We start from the raw sequence: 12,558 nt of genomic DNA on the forward strand, positions 1-12,558 counted from the left end.
TGACGTTCAGTACAAACAGTATTCATTATTGAGGTTATTTGACGGCAATTATTTACCTAAAGCAATAAAAGTGTAAATGTGAACATTCCTGACATTCTATCAATTAAAATTCTATTAAACGACTCGTCCACGATTTTAGATTTTTGCCAATTAGTTTTTACAATGGACATGGTCGCCCGGTCGTTACGTCGTCATAAAAACATCCGAATTGACCTGCAGTGTTCCAAACAAAACACAAGCAGAGTGTTGGCAGCGCGAGGGCGTGGCCTCGTTATCCACGTGTCACATGACCACACGGAGATCTCAGTTTAACAGCTGAAGTGTCTGATGACATTTATCCGGCGAGATGAGACACTCACGCTCCGTAGGCGGGGATGGGCGGCGGCGGCGGGGCCGTGCGGAACGTGTTGTACACGGCCCGACCCCGACCTCGCAAGTGGGCGCCCCTGTAGGCCACGGCAGCGCCCGTGGCGGGGTACGGAAAGCCCGTTACTGTAGAGAGACAGAAGAGAAGAGGAAAGCTTTTTGAGGAAGCATCCTCCACTTGGCATTGCTTACCTGCTGACAGAAGACATTAGAGGCAGACACAATGCATTATGGGTACGACAAGGAAACAATAGATTTAATCTTTTCAAGGTGCGCCTCATCAAGCACGCTCTTCTTTCCCGGCTCGCCGCTTTGTGGCCGACTCAGCAAGGATCCACATTTGCTGTACGCGCGGGGGAGGGGCGGCCTTGACGCTAGCGCAGGTAAATGGATGCAATATCCCTCGTCTCGCGCCGCGGCGCTGGCGTCACTCACGCGCGGCGGGGGGCCCGCGGCGGCAAGGAGCAGCCGCGCGACGGAGAGGTTTGTGGGGTGAAGGTGACGACGTGTTCACAAGCTCCCTGCGGGGAAATGAAGCAGATGGGCCCGACAGCCGAGGCCCCGGCCTCGCCGTGACCCCCATCTCCAGCCCATCTGGGAGCGGCTTCGGCCAATCACGGTCCGCGCTGATGGCGGCCGGCCGCTCGGGAGGCGACGCGCGAGGTGAAGGACGGGGGGCTGTCCTTTTAACATTCAACCATCAAACATGGCGCCACTTGCTTCGCTCGACTTCTTTGAAATTCCTTCACATTGGCCCCGCCCCCTCCCTGACATTCATCACAACACTGCTCGCCATTACCTGTCCTCCCGGTGTCACGCCGCTTTTGAGCGAATTCACCACGGCCCACTCCGGTCACGGCGAGCGACATCTCGGCGGTTAATAACGTGTATCCGATGTGTTTCCCACCGCTGCGGCAAAGACGGGAGACAGTCCCTCGCGATCCTAGATAAACTCGAGCGCAATGAAGATCCATGGCGTGTGTCGCGGGGACGCGGCGGCCTGTCGGGCTTCTGCCAGGCGGGTGTACGCGGCGTTAACCCCCCGCCAGGCGCACGCGACCACTGCGCACCCTAATGGACCCTCGCCGCTCCAATAAAGCTGACAGGGAGACAGATTAGAGGCGCTTTTAAAAACACAGAGAGTGAGGTTTAATGTCGGCCGCCATTAGCATCATGCTCCGTTAGTGTCCGCACACATACCCACTCGCCAGGTGACGCCCACGTGCGCAGTGATTTATGTTGACCTTGGCGTCAAGTTAGTCAGGTTAACATTCGGAGCGTGTACGAAACATCCGGCTCTTCTCTTTGTTGATGTTGCCGTGCCAAGCAAAAGTCCTAATGAGTTAGCGATAGGCTACGCTGCCTCGATAATACGCCATAAATCACGGCGCTGTCACACCTCGGAACGCGAGTGTCGCACGCAAACACTGTCCGCACGCCAAAGTCAAACACCGCGAGAAAATATGAGTCGCGCGCCGGAGGGCGGCGGATCGGCGCCGCACCTCATATGTCACACGCGTCAAGCCGAGAGAAGCCCGTCAGGGGACACGGCGGCGCCCGTGATGGGGTCATAACCGGCCGCCGTAAAGAAAGATCAGATTTTCCACAAGGTTGATCTCACTGAGACTTGCAGCAATGAGCACTTAATCCACGCGCTGGGGAGCCAAAACAGCTTAATCTAATCAGGAGTCTGCTGACTAATTAGCCCCCGAACGTACGCGCCAACAACCAGAGGATCTGTCCACTCGTATGAAGGCGCCAATTAGCCTTTCTTCTCCGTCATTTACGCAGCCTTTCACCGCTTCGCCACGAGGCTTCACCTCGGTGCCACCGAATGTGAACTCCGAAAAGTTGTTTGCTTGCCTGAGGGGAGCGACTGGCTTCTACGCCGCAGCTGTCCGTGGTCCTGAAACACCAGCAGCACCATGGACAGTGCGACATTAACCTCTTCTATTTGTCTCTAACTTCTTTATCAATAACCATGTAATAACACGCATATTTGCAAAAGTTTAATACATAAGGTGCTAAGAACGAGACTATAAAACAGGGGTGTCCAAACGTTTTTCACCGAGGGTCGCACACTGAAAAAATATAACATGCAGGGGCCATTTTAACATTTTGCATTTTCAAAATCAATACAATATAGAGATTTTTTTTTCCTTAAAGATTCCCCTCATGTTTGGTTCTGGAGACTCGTAGTGTCTTAATCATATAAAAAGTAAAAAATAAATAATAATAATAATAATAATAAATATATATAAATATGCATACAGTACAGGCCAAAAGTTTGGACACACCTTCTCATTCAATGTGTTTTCTTTATTTTCATGACTATTTACATTGTAGATTGTCACTGAAGGCATCAAAACTAGGAATGAACACATGTGGAGTTATGTACTTAACAAAAAAAAAGGTGAAATAACTGAAAATATGTTTTATATTCTAGTTTCTTCAAAATAGCCACCCTTTGCTCTGATTACTGCTTTGCACACTCTTGGCATTCTCTCGATGAGCTTCAAGAGGTAGTCACCTGAAATGGTTTTCACTTCACAGGTGTGCTTGAAGCTCATCGAGAGAATGCCAAGAGTGTGCAAAACAGTAATCAGAGCAAAGGGTGGCTATTTTGAAGAAACTAGAATATAAAACATCTTTTCAGTGATTTCACCTTAAGTGACAATCTACAATGTAAATAGTCATGAAAATAAAGAAAACGCATTGAATGTGTCCAAACTTTTGGCCTGTACTGTATATACAGTATTTATATATATATATATATATATATATATATATATATATATATATATATATATATATATATATATATATATATATATATATATATATATATATATATATATATATATATATATGTATATATATATGTATGTGTATATATATATATGTATATATATATATGTATGTGTATATATATATATATATATATATATATATATATATATATATATATATATATATATATATGTATGTATATATATGTATATATATATATATACATACATATATATATATACGTATACATATATATATATATATGTATATGTATATATATATATATATATATATATATATATATATATATATATATATATATATATATATATATATATATATATGTGTATAAATAAATAAAACAAAAAGACCGATGCGACAGGATATCGGGTTGAAGAAGTGGCCAGTTCTGCTACACCGGCGACAGCCCCCTCAATCGATAAGGTTCAGTTGTGAATCTTTAGGTTAATCAAGTGTAAACACATAAACCAGTTATTGCGCCAAACTAGAAATCAGTTGTCTTTAAAATGACAGGAGAGCCAGGGTTGTTGGTGAAAAGAGTCACGCATGTGTTACGTTACTTATGGAACACGGAGACGGGAGTAGATACATGGACCGGGTGTCGCGCCAGACTAGCTATCATGTGACAGTTTATGTTTAAAACAAGGCGAGAGTCACGACTTTTCGCCAAATAATGAACTGCAAGATACGTGACGTCAACACTGAGGACTGTCTCCGTGCTGTACCCTCCGTCAATATTGTAACATCCCAAGTAATGGCGGCTAAGACACATTCCCAGTTTCTTTCTTTGTTTCACAAAATGCAACATTTAACATTCAACCAATGATGGTTGAATGTTAAGTGGCGCCATGTTTGATGGTTGAATGTTAAAAGGACAGCCCCCCGTCCTTCACCTCGCGCGTTGGGCTAAAAGAATTTGGTCAAGGGCCGAAAGCCGACTGCATGCAAAATAACTAATATATATAGGCTCCAGCACCCCCCGCAACCCCAAAAGGGACAAGCGGTAGATAATGGATGGATGGATATACGTGTATGTATATATAAATATATATATACAGTATATATACACACACGTACAGTGTATATATATGTATATATACATATACATGTGTGTGTGTGTGTTTGTACATATTACATTAATATAATGGGTATATAATTAATAATTAATATAATTGGATATTAAGAGTATGTGAAAGTTCGACTCCTACCTTGTTAACTTCCGTGACAACCTCCTTAACGTTTTGTAATCAATCAGAAATATCTAGCAGCTAAAATGTGCCAAATATGGATAAGTGTGGAGGTCATTTTTCCTATCATGCTTTGTAATGGTTGCACTTTTAATTTTTTCTGGTGCATCAACATTTTTTTTATAATGTCCACAACGTTTAGTAAGTTGGTTATTATGTGGGACCATGTGTGTTGAACTTTTGTGTTGGTTGGATCTTTACATTTTTTTTGCATCATGACTAGGGAAGGTTGTTTGCATTGGGTCATATAAGTAAATGCTGTGCATACTTCCATTCAGTGAATGATTAAAGGTCATTGACGTGAATCAATGACGATAGCCACTAGATGTCGACTTAATAGCAGCATCAAAATTGCCAGACTATTAAAGTGAATGCAGTCTCCCTGTGGGCACGATTCTTTATTACATTCATCACGTCTATCGGGCCAAATTGAAGATGTCGGCGGGCCGTATTTGGACACTCCTGCTTTAAATACTCCAATGTTGACTTTTATATATGTTTAAATTAGATGTGGTCACTTTTTTTACAACGTAAAGATAAAGACGACTCCTTGCAGTCCTGCTGCACAAGCCCCCGCCCCTACCAGAACTCCTTCCTGCGGAGGTGGGCGGGGCCAGTCTGGCCCTGCAAGAGGTTAAGAGCGGGGAGCCAGCGTGAGGCTCTCATCCGTCATTCTCCTGAATGGCTTTTGAGGACAATAAACCTGTAGCGCCAGGACGAATGGAGACGAAGTGCGCTGTCAGCGAGCCAGGATTTATGGCCCCCAATTTCACTGATCTCCTGCACGGAAATGAGCGCTGATAAACAGTGATTAATCGCTCTTATATCCCCTCCGACTCGACAAAAGTACATTAACTGCAGCATGGATGATTTTGGGAATCAGATTCACGCTGGGAAGGGAAGACGTGCGCTCGCTTTATTTCTGCTCGAGACTCCTCGTTAGGTTTTGTAAAAAAAAAAAAAAAAAAGGCGCTAGGCTGGACAGCTCGTATCGGCCAGGAAAACTGCAGGCGTCGCGTCATGACGACTTGAGAAATTATCCGCCAATAAATCAGCCGCGTCTCCTCCAGGCCCCTCCCCCCCTTCTGGAGTGGTGGACCACACACTCCCGCTTCTGATTTATGAGATGATTTGGGAAGTGTGTGCATGTCTGTTGGTGCTCTATAAAGGTTATCTATTTCTGTGCGCCGGAATGGGTGTGCGTGTGTGTCGCACGCACGCACACACACCCTGCAGTCACTTCATTAGTAACACAATCCAATACAAGTGAAACAGTGAACCCCTCTATTTGCAGATTTTTCGATTTACGAACTTTAAAATGGAGCCAAATACGCCTCCGTGTGCGAACCATGTCTTTATGTACGGACGCTTCATTCATTCATGTTGTTTACCGCCTGCAGGCAAAAAGCAGGGCACATAATTGTCTTGTAGCGTGCCACGTCACTAATGTTTTTTTTATTTATTTACAAATATGTTGTTTTATATTATTATATTTAGTCATAAAACATTTTTATTTACATTGTGTTTTTCCTATTTTTTAATTAATTTCCATACATTTTTTGGGGTGTTTTTATATATTTCCATAATATCATTTTCCTGTGTTTTATGTATTTCGATAAAATATTTTTCCTCTGTTTTTATGTATATCAATAACATCATTTTCCTGTGTTTTTATATGTTTCCATAACATAATTTTCCTATGTTTTTATGTATGGGAATATATAAAAGGACAGGCAATATATAAATATATAAATATATAAAATATATAATAGGACAGGGAAAAATATGTTATGGAAATACAGAAAAACACAGGAACATTTTTATTTCCATAGCAAAGTTTTCTTGTGTTTTATATATGGATACAAATAAAAACAACGGGAAAGTATGTTATAAAAAAAACATAAAAACATAGGAAAAATATGTTATGGAAATATATAAAAATACAGAAAAAATATGTTAAAGAAATATATATAAACACAGGAAAAAATGTTATTTCTATTACATATTTTCCTGTGTTTTTATGTATGAAAATACATAAAAACACAGGAAAAATATGTTATTGAAATATATCAAAAACAGGAAAAATATGTTACTGAAATAACATATTTTTCATGTGTTTTATGTATTTATGTATATACATGAAAACACAGGAAAAATATGTTATGGAAATATATAAAAACACAGGAAAAATATGTTCTTTCCATAGCAAAGTTTTCCTGTGTTTTTATGTTTGGATATACATAAAAACACAAGAAACATATCTTATGTAAATATATAAAAACACAGGAAAAACATGTAAACTTTCTATTCTATTCTATTCTCATATTACCATTACATATTTTTCCTGTGTTTGTATGTAAGTATATACATAAAATTAGAAGATATATGTTATAAAAATACATAAAAACACAGGAAAATATGTTAAGGAAATATATAAAAACACAGGAAAAACATGTTCTGTCCATAACACATTTTTCCGGTGTTTTTATGTATTTATGTGTATACATAAAAACACAGGGAGATATATTATAAAAATACATAAAAACACAGGAAAAACATGTTATTTCCATTACATATTTTTCCTGTGTTTTTATGTAAGTATAAAATTACAGAGAAGTATGTTATAATAATACATAAAACACAGGAAAAAGATGTTATGGACATTTATAAATACACAGGAAACATTTTAATTCCATAACATATTTTTCCTGTTTTTATATATTTACATAACATATTTTTATGATCTTATTCAACTATTTTTAGAGTCAATTTCCCCAAATAATTCAATTATTACGACAGGTTTCAAGTCAAAAGAATCGATATCAGCGATACTAGCCCTGTATTTATTTACTTACAGTCGGTGAGGTTGTATATTTGTGAGAATCCTGCGTGTGGCTGAAGCATCAAGGAGTGGGACTGTCCAGGACAAGCTGCAGTGTGCGCAAACACTAAGTAGCATCTGTGAGCAGATAATACTGTATCATCTCTTTCTCTTTTCAGACTTATTATGCAGTCTTCACTCACGCTTTAAGTGAGAGATGAGGCAACAACTAACCCAGACCCAGGGTTCTCTCAGAATGATACCGATACTCCCAAGTGAGCACAAAATAATGTCAACATTTGTTAGTATGATCAAATAGACCAACTGAATGTTGTGTTGATCTCATTGGACGGTGTACCTAATGAAGTGACCTGAGAGCATAATTGTCGGGGGAAGACGCTGATGCGGGGGGTCGTAGGCGGAGCTAGGTTGGAGGCGAGGGGCGTCTCGGGCAGGGAATAAAAATGAAAGAGGAGCGCTCTCTGTCACGGCCAGTTATTTAGAGGTCCACCATAAAGCTGTCCAGGGAATGAACAGATTTTAGTCTAATGAGCAGAAAGGAAAGGCGTTAAAGTGGCGCGATGTGCTCAGCACTTCCTCCAAATGAAATGGAAGCATTGCCTCATTAAAATGCAAAGGCTTGGTATAACACACAGCAATAAAGCTGGCACGCCCAGGCAGCGGCAGATAGGGAAAAGCCCACTGAGCTCATCTCGCTCCTCCATTACCGCCGGCAGGAGGAGCGGCGGCCTCGGTCCAACGATATCGCTCGCTCAATCTCTCTTATTCGGTTAGCGGTGTAAAAGTCAATCTGCCGCACTTGGCAAATCCATCCACGGCGGCGGCCTCCTCCATCTGATAACGCTCGCTCTTCAAATCGCTTTTTTCCCCTCTGCTCTTCCAGCTCGCCGCTCGCACACGCCGCAAACAAGGCCGGGATCATCCGCCGCTTATCCGGGCCGCACTCAGATCCACTCCGATGCGTGTTGTGCACGTTCGCCAGGACGACGTCGGTACGAGCGGCGAGGGATTGACTGAGAGCACTTACCGGCGTACAGCTCGGGACCGTAGACGGCGCCGACCACCGGGTTCAGCTTCCAGCCTGGCGAGTAAAGAAGACCTACAGTTAGAACAAGAATGACTTGATTGGTGCTTTTATTGTGGAGGAATGTCAACAAGATGTAGACGCTAATAGTGACAAAAATACAAACTAACTAGTCGATGTAGTAGAGTAGAGGATGTAATACTTCAAGAATTATACTGTGTACAGTATTTTCCGCACTATAAGGCGCACGTAAAAACCTCCAATTTTCTCAAAAGCTGACAGTGCGCCTTATAATCCAGTGCGCCTTATATATAGACCAATATTGAGCCACAACAGGTCTCGCAACTACGGGATGCATAAAGTATCCCCAGCCTCTACTGTAGCGTCTATTCTATGCGCCTTATAATGCGGTGCGCCTTATATATGAACAAAGTTTTAAAATAGGCCATTCATTGAAGGTGCGCCTTATAATCTGATGCGCCTTATAGTGCGGACAATACGGTAGTTACTTTCTGAGAGTGGGAATTCTGGAAATGACGATCACAATATTTACCTTCTTCTTCTCTTCTTTTTCACGGTAAATTGCAACCACTTTAGTTGGTCCCGCCCCTCTGCTAAGTAGCCAAGATGGCAACTATTTAAGGGGTTAAGTGTTCATCGCTACACACTCAACATCTGGAGAGTGCTGAGGAAAACATCCAGGTACTGACAGTGTACTGCATTCTAACGCACTTGTCGATGTGTGAACTCACTTATGCCCTCAGACCAAGTGTAAGTGTGCAAGTGTAACACACTTATGCACTCAGACCAAGTGTAAGTGTGCAAGTGTAACACACGTATGCACTCAAAAGGCCAAGTGTAAGTATGTAAGTGTAAGTACCCAGGTGTAACACACTTATGCACTCAAAGGTTATGTGTAAGTATGCAAGCCTAGCAGACTTATGCACTTAAATACTAAGTGTAAGTACACAAGTGTAAAACACTTCTGCTCTCAGAAAACTAAATTTAAGTACCTGGGTGTAACACTCATGACTCAAGACTAAGTGTAAGTACGGCAGTGTAACACGCATGCACTCAAACAACTAAGTTTAAGTATGCAAGTGTAACACACTTATTCACTCAAAAGACTAAGTTTAAGTATGCAAGTGTAACACATGTATGCACTTAAAGACTAAGTGTAAGTACAAAAGTGTAACACACTTACTGTATGCACTTAAAGACTAAGTGTAAGTATGCAAGTGTAACACACTTATGCACTTAACGACTAAGTGTAAGTACGCTACTCAGTGGCCTTGTGGTAAGAGTGTCCGCCCTGAGATCGGTAGGTTGTGAGTTCAAACCCCGGCCGAGTCATACCAAAGACTATAAAAATGGGACCCATTACCTCCCTGCTTGGCACTCAGCATCAAGGGTTGAAATTGGGGGTTAAATCAACAAAAATGATTCCCGGGCGCGGCCACCGCTGCTGCTCACTGCTCCCCTCACCTCCCAGGGGGTGAACAAGGGGATGGGTCAAATGCAGAGGACAAATTTCACCACACCTAGTGTGTGTGTGACTATCATTGGTACTTTAACTTTAACAAGTGTAACACACTTATGGAATTAAAGACTAAGCGTAAGTATGCAAGTGTAACACACTTATGCACTTAAATACTAGGTGTAAGTATGCAAGTGTAACACACTTGTGCACTTAAATATTAAGTGTAATTATGCAAGTGTAACACACATATGCACTCAAAAGACTAAGTTTAAGCTTGCAAGTGTTATGCACTTAAAGACTAAGTGTAAGTACAAAAGTGTAACACACTTATGCACTTAAAGACTGAGTATGCAAGTGTAACACACTTATGCACTTAAAGACTAAGTGTAACACACTTATGCACTTAAAGACTGAGCGTAAGTATGTAAGTGTAACACACTTATGCACTTAAAGACTAAATAAGTAGAAAAGTGTAACACAATTTTCTTAATGTTGATGACGGCGTGGCGAAGTTGGTAGAGTGGCTGTGCCAGCAATCGGAGTGTTGCTGGTTACTGGGGTTCAATTCCCACCTTCTACCTTCCTAGTCACGTCCGTTGTGTCCTTGGGCAAGACACTTCACCCTTTGCCTCTGATGGCTGCTGGTTAGCGCCTTGCATGGCAGCTCCCGCCATCAGTGTGTGAATGTGTGTGTGAATGGGTGAATGTGGAAATACTGTCAAAGCGCTTTGAGTACCTTGAAGGTAGAAAAGCGCTATACAAGTATAACCCATTTATCATTTATCATTTATAAAACATGGAGTGGTTGCAATTTACCAAAGAAAGGAGAGAAGAAGAATATTGTGTAAGTACAGTATACTGAAGTGTACTGATGGAAGTATTATCTGTTTGTGACGTCAACATTTAGGACGGGAGCTGATTGGTTGGCTGATTTGTTGTTAGTTTGGACTTTGAATGTGGGACAAACAATGGCGGGTGAGCTTCAGAAGCTTCCACTCACCGTTCGTGTAAGGGTTGGCCACTTTTTTGTTGGTCATCACTCGCGCTGTGGCGTTGTTCACCTGTGGCGACAACAAAAGCTGAGTGTTTACAGGAGTTGGCGGCGCTTCCTAAATGTCTGCAAAGAGGCGGACGCATGCAGAAATTATCCACAAAAGAACAACATCACAAACCAGGAAGTGGTTGCATCAGGAAAGAAAAGACGTGCTTTCATTCGCCTCCAAACCACGTGAGCGCCTCCTCACAGCTGACGGCAAGTCAGGAGATGATAGCATGCACTCATCCCGCCTTGTCGCCGAATGGCCGACAACACACACACACACACACACATACACACAGACGCATGCGCGTGCACACCACCACAGCAGGAAGAAGAAGAAGAGAAAGCACCTCGATTTTGCGTCCCTCTACGATTGTACCGTTTAGTTTCTCTCGTGCACGGTCGGCATCTGTGCTCGTTTCAAAAGTTACAAAGCCAAAGCCCTGACAGCGTGATGAAGAGGAGGGAGAGGAAGACACACGCACACACACACACACACACACACAGAGAGAGAGAGAGAAGACAGGAGAAGGTGAGCGGAGGCCAGTTTGTAGATTAATTAGCAGCAGTTAGCCGGCGTCAGAAAGAGCAAACAAGAGATCAGAGCGAGGAAGAGCATGGCGCTGACACGACCTCGCGTTACGGCGCCGATAAAGCGGCGCTGCTCGAGCCAATTAAAGAGGCGGGATGTCAGGAAAATGGCCAGTTCGCCGCCGTGATAGTCGTATAATTAACGACACAACGTTGACGTGTCGGCGCGCTCGCACGGCGCCCAGGAAGTTCTGACCATTAGATGTAAACATTGTGTAGGAGGCGGCTAATTAACTGTTTACCTCCTGTGACCTGTCATGTGACCCGTCATGTGACCGGCCGTGCGTTACAACGAACACAACTTTTGCTTTTGTTGTTCATCCTGCAGCGTTTATGCCATCGCTACGCTTTTTTTCTTTTTCCTTTTGCCTGTCAGACGTGTAGAAAAATGACAAAATGTTGCAAGAAACAAGTTGAAATTGGAGAAATGACACCAAACACCATTACTTTTGTCATCCTTCTTTGTTTCTTACAATATATTTCAACCTATGTTCAATCTGCTTAATAAACACAAAATATAAAATATCAGTATTAATATCGAGGGGTTGTTCCCATCCGTTAATGGTATCGATGCGATATCATCAAAAATAAAAAAGCAATTAGCTTGCATGTAAAATGTGTAATATCAAGTGTGATACAGGCAGCCCTGTGGCGTGTTTACTTGCTTGTGATATCATGTGCGATACAGGCAGTCCTGTGGCGTGTTTACGTGTAGGTGATATCATGTGCGATACAGGCAGCCCTGAAGAATGTTTCCTTGTGTGTGATATCATCTGCGATACGGGCAGTCTTGCAGCGTGTTTACTTGTGTGATATCATGTGCGATTCAGGCAGTCCTGTGGCGTGTTTAATTCCATCCATCCATTTTCTACCGCTTGTCCCTTTTGGGGGTGCGGGGGGTTCTGGAGCCTATCTCAGCTGCTTTCGGGCGGAAGTCGTTTAATTGCGTGTGATATTATGTGCAATACAAGCAGTCCTGCAGCGTGTTTACTTGTGTATGGTATCATGTGCGATACAAGCGGTCCTGCAGCGTGTTTACTTGTGTGTCATATCATGTGCGATACAGGCAACTCTGAAGAATAGATAGTACTTTGATTCCTTCAGGAGAGTTCCCTCAGGATGTTTACTTGTGTGTGATATAATCTGCGATACAGGCAG

At 42.4% G+C, this 12,558-nt stretch overlaps 1 protein-coding gene across 1 annotated transcript in view; it reads right to left on the reverse strand.

Annotated features, from left to right (window-relative positions):
• Positions 1 to 12,558, reverse strand: part of LOC133652011 (RNA binding protein fox-1 homolog 3-like) — a 1,102,970-nt gene that overhangs the window by 24,015 nt on the left and 1,066,397 nt on the right. The window contains 4 exon segments of the mRNA XM_062050317.1: positions 360 to 492; positions 8,294 to 8,347; positions 10,771 to 10,831; positions 11,160 to 11,252. Coding sequence (XP_061906301.1) covers positions 360 to 492; positions 8,294 to 8,347; positions 10,771 to 10,831; positions 11,160 to 11,252 — 341 coding nt within the window.

This window comes from Entelurus aequoreus, linkage group LG06, assembly GCF_033978785.1.
Source record: "Entelurus aequoreus isolate RoL-2023_Sb linkage group LG06, RoL_Eaeq_v1.1, whole genome shotgun sequence".
Lineage (NCBI taxonomy): Eukaryota > Metazoa > Chordata > Actinopteri > Syngnathiformes > Syngnathidae > Entelurus > Entelurus aequoreus.